This window comes from Rhyacophila brunnea, unplaced genomic scaffold (genome assembly GCF_057557595.1).
Source record: "Rhyacophila brunnea isolate RB1 unplaced genomic scaffold, BYU_Rbru_1.0 scaffold_4, whole genome shotgun sequence".
Lineage (NCBI taxonomy): Eukaryota > Metazoa > Arthropoda > Insecta > Trichoptera > Rhyacophilidae > Rhyacophila > Rhyacophila brunnea.
Window position 1 is genome coordinate 29,876,591 of NW_028233068.1, and position 14,233 is coordinate 29,890,823.

General features: G+C 35.6%; 1 protein-coding gene across 1 annotated transcript; it reads right to left on the reverse strand.

The window, feature by feature from the left end:
* Positions 1 to 4,083: 4,083 nt before the first annotated feature.
* Positions 4,084 to 10,859, reverse strand: LOC147067227 (uncharacterized). The gene is made up of 6 exons (XM_085953908.1): positions 10,495 to 10,859; positions 9,216 to 9,359; positions 7,332 to 7,679; positions 6,826 to 7,023; positions 5,259 to 5,702; positions 4,084 to 4,490 (listed from the first exon to the last, which is right to left on the reverse strand). The coding sequence occupies exons 1-6, from the start codon at positions 10,546 to 10,548 to the stop codon at positions 4,425 to 4,427; spliced, it is 1,254 nt and encodes a 417-aa protein (XP_085810034.1). The 5' UTR covers positions 10,549 to 10,859; the 3' UTR covers positions 4,084 to 4,424.
* Between the last annotated feature and the right edge of the window lie 3,374 nt (positions 10,860 to 14,233).

The window sequence follows — 14,233 nt, forward strand, 5'->3', positions numbered from 1 at the left end:
ACGCGGCTTTACGAATGATTTTTCCGATACGAAACTATGTACGAATGCTATAATTAATTATAGTTAGGTTGGCAACACAGGGTTACGTGCTCGTCAACTACAGGCGCGCAGCTGATTCACGCGCGGTCGTAACGAATCAATTTCCTAATTATTAAGATATTTTCGACGATCATATTTCGTAATTATTGAAGTTTGGAAATAAATTGATCTAAATCGTACAGATAGAGCTGAAAAACTACAAGAGTAAATATTTTTTTATGGAAGCTGCTCTTTATTTTCCTAAAAATGTGTCGTTACTATTTCTTAGATAGGGAGGAGGTTGTGAGTGATTTTAAAATCACATAAAAATATTACCAATATTTACCTTTTCTCATAAAAACAGCAATCCATTAGTTTAGAAATTTAAAAAATATCAACAATACCAATAAAAACATTATTATTTTTACGTACGCGTGCCAAAATTTCCCATTTATTATTTTTATCTATTCTGACGTATTGAGCAGTTTTTCATGGGGAAAAAAATAAAAAAATAGTTTTTAAAAATGATATTAAAAAGTTTAAAAATTACAATTTACTTCTTGAGATGCTATTTTTCATTGTGTTACTAGCCGAATGCATATCTTCGTGAGGTCAGTGCGATAATATTATTTGACGCACTAAGTCCAAGGGACCTACTTATCTAGTTATTTATATTTACAATTATAATACAATCAGGGGCGGCTCTACCGTACGGGTTTGTAGAGACCATCCCCACATCGTTATAATGTCAAAAATACAACTCCGATATTTTTATCATTGTCATAATATACCTAGGTACTTAATTATATGATTAAATTAACTCTTTAATTTATTTTATCCATATTTACCAGTCGCCGTTTTATAAACATATTTATTATTATTGTAAAAATAAATAAAGCATTGATTGTAAATTATGAAGTACCATAATGATGATTACGCAGTATTAAAATAATTGATTAAATTAAATACGCCTTATTACCTATGTACAAATTATGAAAGCTATGGCGTCTATTTTTCAATGACCGAGGTCACTCAGTCCCATCCCGTCGCCGCGGTACAAATCTCATTCTACAAAGGATGTGAATATATTAGCGTTAGTATACGCATACTGGGGAGCGAATCAAATGACCCCTAGGTGAGTGAAAACGCTCGCTATATGTCGTTGTTTAAAACTGATAATCTATAATAATAATAATTATTAATTAAGTTAATAGTTTTAAGCACCCTTTTTAGATGTGATTAAGTAACGACTCAGATAATCGTATTATTTATTCTGAAAAAATATTCATTTCTTCATTAATAAAATCATATTATTATAAGTAGCTTACTTAATATATAACATGAGAAAGTAGGTAGGTACCTATGTATATTTAATGGATACACCCCACCACCTAGAAAGTCATCGAGCCGCCAGTGAATACTATATTATTAGCAATGGTTTTTCTTGAAGAGTATTTTGTATACAATACGATCTGTCATTTATGCATGAATTGTGTCGTTTCCGTTTGCGCATCGATTTGAAAATATTATTAAAAACTGAAGAAAATATGCATGGCTATGTTGTCATTATTTTTTAATACTATGTATACTTACCTATATTTTTTTGTAAAACTTTTTTAATTCAATTTTTTATTTACTTAATTATTGTAGGTATTTTTTTTCTCTTCAAATCGCGTGCCATAGGTTCGCCATCACTACTCTATAATAACTATTATGTATGGCGTGGAAATATTCATGGCTAAAGCTACAGCGACATACTAATGGCTCATATTTAGGGTTCAGCAATAAATTCTGTATGGGAGGCATTGAAATGGGGTCGCCAAAAGCTACATTGCTACAAAGCTACATGTTAATTACTGTGCCTAGCTGCTTAGAATTGCGGCACATAAATAAGGTTTGGCAATACGCTAAGTACCATACCTATTTTTTAAATTATTATTTTTATCATTTTCCTCAATTTTCAAACATTGATAATTTTTCCAAAATGTGACGAAAATTTATGTTTTCTAAGGGCGAAATAATATATTCTCCGGAAATGGGCGTATAGTCACCTTACACCTACACAATATAATATATTATGGTAGGTACCTAGGTAAAACGGTTCTTTCCAAAAACAAGAAGTCAGTGGAAAAAGAAAATCAAGTAAGTAGGTATTACTAACTACCACTACGTAACTTCATTGAAGTAGGTAATTAGGATATTATCATCACTGAAATACTTGGTATTAATTAACTGGATAAAAAAATTGATATAACATTTGGTACCTCTTGGCTGTCAAAATTTAAAACATACATTTTTTCAAAAATGCGTTGTATTTTTAAATACACAATAATCTAATAATTGTTAGACTACAGTCTGTCCAGTATATTAGTCTATGATCTTTCCTATTGGGCTGGACTGTGCCCACCATAGACTAATATACCATACTGTGCCCACTATGTAATACTTAACTTTATTTGTATGCACAATCGACGACATCTGTTAGTGAAGCAGTATTATTGCTTCTTTCAATCTAGTGATAATACAGGTGCCTATCTAAATGAGGCGGCATTTTGGCGCTGCCTAGGGGCGGCATTTTATCTAGGGACGCCACTGAATTTGCTATATTATATTTACTATAAACACAGCCAATAAGAGTTAAGTTTTACATAAAATGAGCATCGAGCAAGAGAAAGTGATGCAATAGGCTTGATGTAAGTGAAGTTAGGAACAGAAATCATTACAATAATCAATCCTGCCGTACGTAATTTGTGCGTATTAGGAAAAATCACATTTGCACATGTTCACTGTTCTTGTTCCACTATAAATGTGAAAACTATTTTTACTTAATTGCAACTCTAATATAATTAATGCATATACATATTGATTATTTTCATGTGTATCAAACCTTAAGCGATAACGCCCATCAAACGGAGTGGAGTGCGGCGATCGCGGCGCAGTCGGCACAAGAAGCGTAAATACATAACCATAATCACACGCCTCTTGCCGCGCATTACCTCTCACCTATGTAAAAAGCGGCGCCGATCACATTTCGCCTCGTGTTTCTTTGCAAAGCAATAAAATTTATTAATCTATTGGTCAGCTCTAAATTCATTTTCACATGATGTCATTGTGCTAGCGTAGTAACTTAATATTTGCAATAAGCGATGTAAGCACACGGTGTAGAATAAATTTTAATATGCGGAATAAGCGCGCAGCTGTACGACAACGTTCCCGACAGCCGAGTAAATTAGAGATCGTCGCACCACTTTTGCTGGTCACATTCAATGTATTTTCGTTTTATTGTCGTGCTACGACGTCAAAGGACGCCGCGCTCAACTCTGTGTGCGTTGAAATATAAGGCGCGCGAGGCGTTATGTTCGTCATGAGTTGTGTACGCTCTATTGTATTCCTGGTGATTCACCGCCCAAATTGCAAAAGTGCGCGAGCGCCCCACGCGCCCGATTGTATATGCTCGGCGCCTTAGGAATAAATTCTCATAAAATATTTTATATTGAGTAAATAATATGAAGCAGTAGGGAAAGTAATAAATGAGAGATTTTTATAAAAATATATTTTATTTTATAAGATATAATATATAAATTCAAGTCTATTTACAAAAACCAATTAACACACACAATATGAAATATGTATAACTTCTAAAGCCGTAATTTAAAATGATACAAATGAAAGTCGATATGTTTAAATATATTTTGCTCTCACTAATTGCAATAAAGGGTTCAACAGATAATAAAAGTGGGCATGTTTTAATTTAAAAATACAAAAAGACACTAACGTTAAAGCAAATTAACTTGACACATAAAAGTGCCATTTACCACAAATATTGAAATGTTGTCTTGATTGGTTTTTGAAAATAGACAACTCAATTCAGCTGTTTTTATAATTTTATTAACAATCATTATTTGATTGACAGTTAAAAATTCGATTGCTTATGCAATTTATAGATCTAGCAACTTTTTGTAAAACTGATATAATTGGCAAACAAATGTTGGATTATCTTATACGTATTATATATGCAAATCATGTAACAGCATTACACTGAAAGGAAGGACAATCTTTATTTTTGGCTCTTTTTAATGTTGCTTGATGAAAAAATGCATAATGCAGTCAGACCGTTCATCATCACACCATTGGGGTAGCTTAAACTTTTGTCGGCATGGTTTTGGCATGCGACGAATATGTTATATACGTTAAAACTGACTCATTTTGCTTTTGGATTCATCGATGACAACAATTTTTTGAGCGATAAATTTGTTATGTTTCCAATCCAAAAGTATTTTACATGAGTAATACCTATGTATATCAGATATTCAAAATGACATAATGTTGTATTTTCTGAGGCGACAGGAACCAATGTCTTCACAATAGAAAGATTCTCTCAGACTATGACTGAAGTTTTTATAAAGCTATGGATCAACGTGAACAATTTGTTTTTGAAATAATAGATTCTTGAGAGAGTTTAATGATTTTACCTGCAACAAAGATTAAGTTTCAAAAATTAGACATAAATTAATTCATTGAAACATAATAATATAAAAAGTTCAAGTTGGCACGAGTTTCATCCATTTCATAAATAATCTGTTTTTTACTATGTATATTTTCTTGAATTCTGTGTATGTTAGACATGATAATTTTGTCACATGCTTTTCTCAATTCTGTCACTTTCCCGTGGTGTCACTAAACGGTTGAGTTCAGTCGTTAAAAACACACATGCATAACATTAATCGGCAATACGTATGACAAATGTTATATAAACACGCATTAACCCATTGAAGAGAGACAGAAAAAGAGAAAAAGGTGGACCAAGAGCCATATTAAATTTTGTAGTACATTTAACAAGAGTTGAACCGTTAAAATGTTTTTTATTATATTATGATTAATTTAAAAAAAAATTTAAGCATATGTAGGTATTGAAACACTACAATTTAAACTTATCTTTTTAAATATGTAGGGTTTTAAGAGTAATCTAACATAAAAAGTAAACATTTTCACCAAGGACAAGCGGCGCCAAATTGACACTGATTGTCCAGAATCACTAGGTCAACAGCGGTGTAAAATGGGCGCCGATTGTCTCCAAAGGGTTAAGTGATATATTTTGCTTCAGAATCTGTGTGTAATATAGAATTGTATTTGATTCCTCCATTAAAAATTTATAACCTCCTTAGAATAAGTGTTCTTGTCTGGAAAAGATTTACATTTTTTAAATGAAAAAATAAACTGAATAATTATTTTATTCATACCCGTAATAAATCGGCAGTGGTGTGATGATGCTTGTTGTGCTTCAATGATTGCAAAAAAGTCAGCAGCCAATTAAATGCTTCCTTCTCCTCTCTTTCTTTACCAGGATTCTTAAAAGTGATCATCGGAAATAAAGCCATGAGTGTTGAAATCAAAATATACTGTTCATAGAGATCTAGACACTTAGATCGTTTTCCATTAACAATAACATGCTTTAAATCACTATAATAGTAGCATTCTTTGGTCTCAAGCCTTTCCTTTGTGTACTCAACCAGATCAAGCAGAGAAGAGTACAGGATATATTTGGACATTCTGTTGTTTATATTTGAGGGGGACACGTCCATCTCTTGTGGGTCACATGTATTTCGTATCAATCCTTCAGCAATAAATAATCTGTCATGAAAATGTTTGAAGTGTGTAATAATCATTCGAGAAAGTATCACCATCTGTAGGCAAAAAAACAATAACAAAATCAATTGATACAATTATTAGGTGTTTTTTTAACACTACAACAGACCATGACACCCAACAATAATCATAGTACATAGTGCAGTAGCAGAAGAACACCCAGGCTTTAATAAAACCACATATTGTGATCTCACCGCAAATCGAACACGAAGCCCCTGGATAAGAAGCCAGTGCATTGCGTATTGGATTACGAAGGCTGCCGAACTAGGGCCAGTTCTTGACTCCTTAGCTCTCTACCCATAGAAGACCAATCCTGCTAGTAGTAACTCAATCTTAAGATTTATATGCACAAAAAGTCATATGGTTTTTCATTTCTTTTTTTATTTCTGTTCTTGATAATTGACTACAGAAGACAATAATTATTGTACACTTGGACAGATTTACAAGTTTATGTAAAAAAAAACTATTACCTGCATGATGCAAAATTGAAAAAATTAATAATAACCGCGATATTATAACTACTTTCTTTTGCAATAACCGATAATATAGATTGGAGTATTTTTTTATATAATTTTGCATCCAATTAAATGATGAGCTTCAACCAAAGATGTTTAATCTTCTTCCAGTTGGAGCCTTCGGTACTTTCCTTATAAAATTTCAGAAGTAGTTGCAGTTTGACGTAGTTCCATTTTTGTATGTAAAAAAAAATAATTGATAACTTTCCAATTTCAGAGTATCTATAAAAATTAAAGGTCCCAGTTCTTTTTTTGTCTCATTTCCATATGTTTAGGATCCATCCCTATAGAAGGTATTTCAACATCTTAGACTACAGCAATGGTTTTTCTTTATCGATTCCTGAATAATAAAATACAGAAACCATGGAATTTAAGCAAAACTTTTGTGTGTAATTAATAGCCTGCTGTCTAGTTTGACTCTGAAGATTTAAAAAACCGTGTGGGTACAATAAAATGACATGTTGTAGTAAACTACGCCAGATGTTACTGCATCTGTGATATCTGCATATGAGACCATACAGCCATATTTACTCTACTGCCTGATTATTGCAAATACCACTCTACTGCCGGTTGAAGAGCCAGATCCTATTTTATAGCACAATCAATTCAATAAAATTACTTATACTAACAAATAAAATTCACCAACCACATTAGTTGCTTTGCTGTTCCTAGAAACTCGCTCCATGATATTGTTTAAGATGTCAAACTTATCCACCGATGTTCTCATGAGGCGGCACTTTCGATCCAATATTATAGCAGTAATCAACAATGTTGAACACAGATAATCTTCCAACTTAAACACCAACGAAGGTTCCATTCCCATTGTAGAAATAATGCTAAGCAACTGTAAAACATAAGAAACGTATATCTCATTATTAAATGATGCCTACTTAACAACTGCGAAATTAGGTAGGTAATTAAATTTATTAATTATACTTGTATATAATAACATTGGTTGGGTGAATGGCTAATGGTTCGTGTCAGGCTGTAATTTTATTGTGCTGTGTGTAGTGTAAGACACGGAGAGGGTGTGGAGTGGTGAAATTGTAGGGATATTTTTAATTCCACACTGTCACTAAAACGTAGACATATTTTGTGATATAATGGTAAATACATTAATTTTTTTTAGTAAAAATAAATGCATGAACTTACGTAATCTAAGGTGCTAATATTTATATTATTTTCATTTTTGCAATCCATTATTCCACGTATAGCAGACTTTAGAAAATTCAATCTAGATTCAGAAATACACTCAGAAATCATATCCAAGTTGAAATCCTCCAAGTCAATTCCTGGATTTTCTCGTAAAACTGTATACTTTGGAGTTTGCATTTGAAGGGATTGTATGCAGGATGCTAGATCGTTATCGGGGCACGACATATTTTCATCTTGTTCATCTAATATTAAATTTTCTTCATTTGAGTTAATTTCTGCTTTAATTTTCATTTCAACTTCATTTATGGTTTCTGAAAGGTCTATGAAGGAATCTTCTTCATTTATCTGAAAAAAAAAAATAACTTTTAAATTATTCCGGATTGGTTATCTCTTATGAAGGGCTCCAAATGATGGATTAATTCAACACATGTCCAAGGAAAGTTGTTCCATATTTATGTAGACTGTAAATTATCAAATATGGTAACCGGACAAAACAGAATGGTGACAAAACAAAACAACCAGTGGAAAAATAAAACATTCATTTTTGTCGAATCTATTTATTAACACATTCGCGGACACATGTTAACTAATACAGGAATGCAGAAATTAAATAATTATTTTTTTTACAGTGTATTTGTATTGAAGACCTGTTTTGTTAAAAATCTATACAACATAAAATAGAGATAAGACAATTTCAATATTAAATATTATATTTTTCCTGAAATATCATAGTTCTGTATATCGGTGTTCTGATTTGTCACCATTCTGCGTCTTCATGTTCTGTTATATCATATTCTATTTATTCATGGAACCATCAAATCTATATGGATAAGTCACCCAAAATTAGTGTAAATACATATTGTATTGGTTTCAGTTTTATTTTAGTTTTAATATTATTGTTAATATTTTAGAAATGTTAATATTGTCCTCTTTATCAACCTACTGATAATATTAATAAAACATAAGTTGTGTAACTAATTAATAATCTGAGGCGCCAATTAGGGATTGCAATAACGAATCAATATAACAATACCGGTATTTCGGTATTTCTTATTGAATACCGGTATTTGTCAAAACTTATTATAGAAAAAAAGAAGTAACTATCAATAAATATTACTTACTATTATTACTATTAAAATCTACTTAAAATACTATTTTTTTTCAATCTACCTACATTTATCATGTTGACCTTTATAAATAATAGATGATAATATTTTAGAACTGTTAAGAACAAGTATGAACAAGTATATTTTTGAGGGATTTTGTTTTAATATTATGTAACTTTTGTTGGTTTCTGTCAAAATATTTGCGTTTTGGCAGCATACAATTTATACACTATATATTTATACAATAAGTATAGTAGTGAATAATGAAAAAATAACATTAATTCATTTTCAAAAACATAAACGTCTATGCTTCCTTAATACCGAAAATACCGGTATTTCGGTATCGATAAATAATTGAATACCGGTTTTGAAATACCGGTATTGCAATCCCTAGCGCCAATGACACTGAAATAAATAAATTCAAACATATTTGTAAAATAGTCAACTTTTTAAAACAATCTGTACGCATTCCTTTACAATCATCAGTCACCTCATCGTTCATCATAAGTTCATGAAAGCGAATGACAAGGCGGTCTTTTTTTGAGGTGTTTCAAGTTTGTCGAGCCTTCTTTCTACTTCTTCCAAACATTTAAAAAGATAACTATCAAACCTTACTGTAATGCAGTTCGTTTATAGTAAAAAAATTATCATGTTAAAAGTACATTTCTAATTCGATAAGATAAATAAGCATCAGTGTTGCCATCAATTTTTACTTAGAGAATGTCAAATCTTGGGTGAGAATTGATGATTTTGAGAAGAGCGAATTAATATTTACATCAGGCTTCTCTTGACTGGTGTTAAAATTGAGCCGCCTGCTGAGTATTTCGGCCACCTTTATATTTTCTTCAGCTTCAAGTTGACGAGCTGCGGCTAAAACGCTTGCACTCGGCATAGAGTGTTTTGACTTCATCTTAGCATCCTGTAAAAACATTAATATACATATCTCAATATAATCGGCAATAGTTACATTTATTGTGTCATTAGGATATTCATTCACTAAAGTAGTTTGAACCAGTAGCCATATAAGAAAATTACGACTGGCAAACAAGGACCTGTGAAAAAAAAACTGTATAGGTATGGATTTTTTTGCAGTAAACGGAGCCTTCACAAAATGACTGATTTACTTTGTTAAAATGTATTTTATGAAATATTCATTTTATTTTAATCAATCAGTAATTTAATTTGCATCCTGGATAGCAGGCCAGATGGTCACAGGTCGACTGACAATTCCAAACTAGACAATATTAACATGTATGCTGGAGAGCTGGTGCCGGCATCTGGAGGATACTTGTCGCCCACAGTCGGGGGAGATAAAGGAAATTATCGGTGGTGACTAGGACCCGCCCTAGGTTGTTAAGCTACTAATGATGATTATGATGTACTGTGTATTTCGAATGTTTGTTTTTCCTTTTCTTCAATTAATAAAATCTAGAGAATTGAAGTCGGGGTTGGATTCGCTGTTAAGAGTTGTATTTTTTTAACAACTCCATACATAAGGTACACTGCACAGGTCTATCACCTGTTTACAGAGCCAAGAATAGCACATTTTCTTAAACAAACATGCTTACTCTGGGTGGGCTACGTCATAATAGTGGAGAAAGAGTCGCTGTCAAAAATATCAATGACGACAAACCCAAAGATGAATAAAAATTGTTGAAACCAAACGAAGATGACTTAACTCCTTGAATAGAGACATAGTCACATTGGGTTTTGAAAACTGGCTTACCACAGCTTAGGACAGGCAGCCAGCCATCCACACCGGACTGTCATAAAATGATAACATAACGAGGTATATTTGCGTTTAGTTTTGTTTATAAATATAAAATGCAATGATAATTGCTACTTTAATGGCAGAATTAGGTACATAAACATTGTTGATAACTTGTAAAATATGAACGTGAACAATCATAAAGTTGTTACTATTTACGTTGTTTTGGTCCACTTTTCCGTCTTTTTCGTGCTTAACCATCGGCTCTTTGATTTGAGGCGATATAAAATCAAATACTAGAGAGGTGCAAGTATGTATGGTAGTCTATAAGAGGTATGTTACCTACCTGATCTGTGGGAGTTTTACGCAGTCTCGGCAATTCCTCTTCGTCAATGTCCATTATGAAATAGATACAAATTTAACCAAAGGCGACATGTGAGCTTGACTTAATTATACCGAATGATTTGTTAACTTTTGAAGTGAAGCTCAAAAATGTATGTCAAACAATAAAAAAGCAAGGATTTATTCTTCAAACCTTGTAGAAAGCTTTGCTTGTCATGGTGTAGCATAAACATACAGTTTGGCATTAGAAGGCAATAGGTATTAATATTGGCAGAACAAATTCACAATGTTAATTTTCTATGTGTGATATTTCTTTATTTTGATCTTTCAAATTCAATTCTGAATGCAAAAAGACAAAACTTACATCATAGATAATAAGTTTATTGTCATAATGTCAAGTCAATAATAATATTATTATTGTCTATTTTCGTCAAAATTATAATTATTCGAATTTGACTTTGACTTTGAAGTCCTTGAGATAGGGTTTGCTCTTTCTTCTTCGCGTGAGGTTACTAATTTATTTTCCTTTTTCTTGTCGTTGATCATTCCTCCGTTTTCATTTACTGGTCATACCCGCGCGTCTATTTTTTTTGTATAGAGTTTGGCATCACTTTGTCTACATTAAGGATTTGACTTTCTCACTGTTCACATGTTACGTCTGACAGTTTATTCCATCAAAAAAAAAAAATATCTTGGACGAACGTTAAGTGATAGTTAAGTGAACGTTAAGTGATCAGTGATTATGGCGCAACATCTGAATGACCGTGAGGAGGGTATTATAAAAGCAATGGACACTAGACGGCGAAGCAGAACTGCTACAGGAGGAAAAGTTCAACGTACGAGCGTCGATTAAGATGCTGATGTTTGAGGTATCCTCGTTACGTACCTTATTTCAGCAGGGGGACCGGCAAGGAGTCGCACAACGCCCAAAAAACAATTCTTGGCGGCCCCTACGGTCGTAGAGTTAGGTCTAAATGACAAGTTGCGTCGGTGCGACCACTCGTCATCAGCTAACCATCAGCTGACGAAGAGGACCATCGCGGCCCTCCAGAATGCGATGTTTTCCCAACGGGACAGCTTCTGAAAGGGTATGCAAGGGTTAGTGGAGTGGGCAACCAATCCTCAAAACATCATAACAGCGATGAGCCTGTACCAAAAAATCGAAGAGGGTTTTGGGGACAACGCATAATAAAATTTGCGAGAACATGACTCAGATCCTTACCGGAAGGATACCTTCACTCGAGAGGCACTATCAAGGATTCCTCCGAGCTGAGAGTCCGGAAGGCCCTCGAACTCACATTATGGCTAGGGTACTCCCAAGGGGCGACGTCCTGTGGGAAGGGAGTTTTCCATCGGAGGTATGGACTCCACCAGGGATCCGTACTCTAAGCGAAGGTTACCGCATCTGAACGACCAACAACATTGGGGGCCGCCTAAGAGACTTTCGGGGAGTCTGGATGGCGTAGTGTAACCCCCCCCCAACATTGGTAAAAATAATAGCCGTAGCACGCATACCTTTTGTGCGGATACCACCATTGGTAAGTCCTTCTTTACTTTTACGGAAAGATTTTCAAACGTAACAATCAGCAGAGGTCACTCTCGAGATCGAGGACTTAAAGAACTCAGGGGTTCTAGAAGAAGCGGGTCAAACCCCCAGTTTTTCTCTCAACCCTGTTTCTGATCAAGAAAGAAGACGGGGCCCTATGCCCTGTTTTCAACCGAAAGCGTTTGAATACGTTCCTACTATTCAAACTAATTCACCATTACGAGGTTCCAGCCGTCTTACAAACAGAAGACTGGCTAGTAATAATAGATCCAAGCCAGGCGTCCCTCCAGGTACCAATGGCTTCTCAACATCGTCGATTCGTTCGACTAGCCTACCAAGGGGAGCTCCTACAATTCACGTGACTCCCGTTCGTGCTGCCAACCGCTCCGATTATGTTGGCATCCCTGACCAATTGGGTCGCCGAACGCCTACGAAAGAATGGCTGAGAATATTCACTTACCTAGACGACTTCTTAGTAGCCAACCAATCCGAGAAACAGTCTCGGTTCAGGTGGAATACGGGATAACCTTCCTACAGTCTTTAGGGTGGTTAATAAATATTAAAAGATCCTGTCTGAAGCCAAGCCAACAATGAGGGTCCCTGGACATCACGTAGGACACACACAACAAGCGGAGGTTTCTGTCGCCGGAGAAGTATTCTGCTAATGCAGGTACAAAAAGGCAGTTGGTCCCCCAGACAGGCACATATCCAATCCTTTCTGGGGCGACTCAACTTCACATCCTATCTCCACGAGGAAGGTTGCATTGCCGACGGTTACAACGCTCCATTCATCAATATGGTTGAGGTCCCATCCTCGCCAATCGATGACAATCCCACCACAGGCCCAACGGGACATCATGTGGTGGCTCTAGGCGATAGGATCCTCAGAGTTGACATAATGCAGGTACAAAAAGGCAGTTGGTCACTCAGGCAGGCACATTTTCAATCCCTTCTGGGGCGACTTAACTTCGCATCCTACCTCCACGAGGAAGGTTGCATTGCCGACGGCTACAAAGCTCCAGTCATCAAAATTGTCGAGGTCCCATTCTCGCCAATAGACGACAATCCCACCACAGGCCTAACAGGACATCATGTGGTGGCTCCAGGTGATAGGCTCCTCAGAGTTGACACACATCAATCACTTCCTGACGACAGACGCGGCTGACACAGGCTAGGGAGCCCAACTGAATGAACACCCCTTATCAGGTACGTGGAAACAAGACCAGTTAGCATGGCATGGCATTCCAACAGGAAGGAGATGTTTGCAATTCAATCTCAGATACAATCAATCATAGGATCAGATCTGCTTCTGCAGACAAACAATAAAACAGTGGTGGCATACATCAACAACGAGGGCGATACAAAATCTCTCACCCTCCCAAACCTATGCCGACAGATACTAGTATTTACCAGTCAAGCCAACATCACGTTTACTGCACAATACTTCCGCAGAAATTACAACTGCGTGGCAGATCATCTCTCCCGCAGACAACTCATTCCCGAATGGCACCTCATCAACACCGCAACCACCCCCCTGTTTCAAAGATGGGGTGTTCCCGAGGTGGATTTATTCGCAAGCGAAACAGCACATGTCATTGCAACGTATGTGTCACGAGACGTTACAGACAGTGGCGCGCTGTTTCACGACGCCTTCAGCCGAGTGTAGGACTTCAGACTGGCGTGGATATTTCCCCCACCAAACATACTTTCACGAGGCCTAGTGGCACCGAGCTGGAAACAATGCTTTTGGGGAGTGGACTTACGAAAAAGGGCGATAGTACCTCCTTATACAATGTCTCACCTACATTTACGACACTAGTAGGTATGGAGACCAACCGTCCACCTCCAAGGACCCGGGACCTGTCCCTTTAACTATGGATAATTTCGGGTGGGGTGGAAATAACATCAAATTGAATGGTGGAAGAAAGGACACTTCTTACTTCCAGATGGCGGCCTTCGACTCTAAAAACTTATAAACCAGCATGGAACAAATGGAAGACAATGACATGGGTAACATGAACCTAATGGATCATAATAGCCCTCAACCAATGGAATTGGCCAGATACCTAAGCTACATGCACAACATGGAGGGTTTGTCGTACATAACCATCCTGGTGCATAAGTCAGCCATAGCCACATTTTGCAAACCGATTATCATTGTAGATATCAGCATCAACGTGGTAGTACAACACAATAT

Excerpts from the sequence above, each read along its gene's own strand:
- LOC147067227 (XM_085953908.1), bottom strand. The coding sequence starts at position 10,548 with ATGGACATTGACGAAGAGGAATTGCCGAGACTGCGTAAAACTCCCACA. Across the intron at positions 9,360-10,494 it reads GTAAAACTCCCACAGATCAG|GATGCTAAGATGAAGTCAAA; the intron begins GTAGGTAACATA and ends ATGTTTTTACAG. Across the intron at positions 7,680-9,215 it reads CCAGTCAAGAGAAGCCTGAT|ATAAATGAAGAAGATTCCTT; the intron begins GTAAATATTAAT and ends TTTTTTTTTCAG.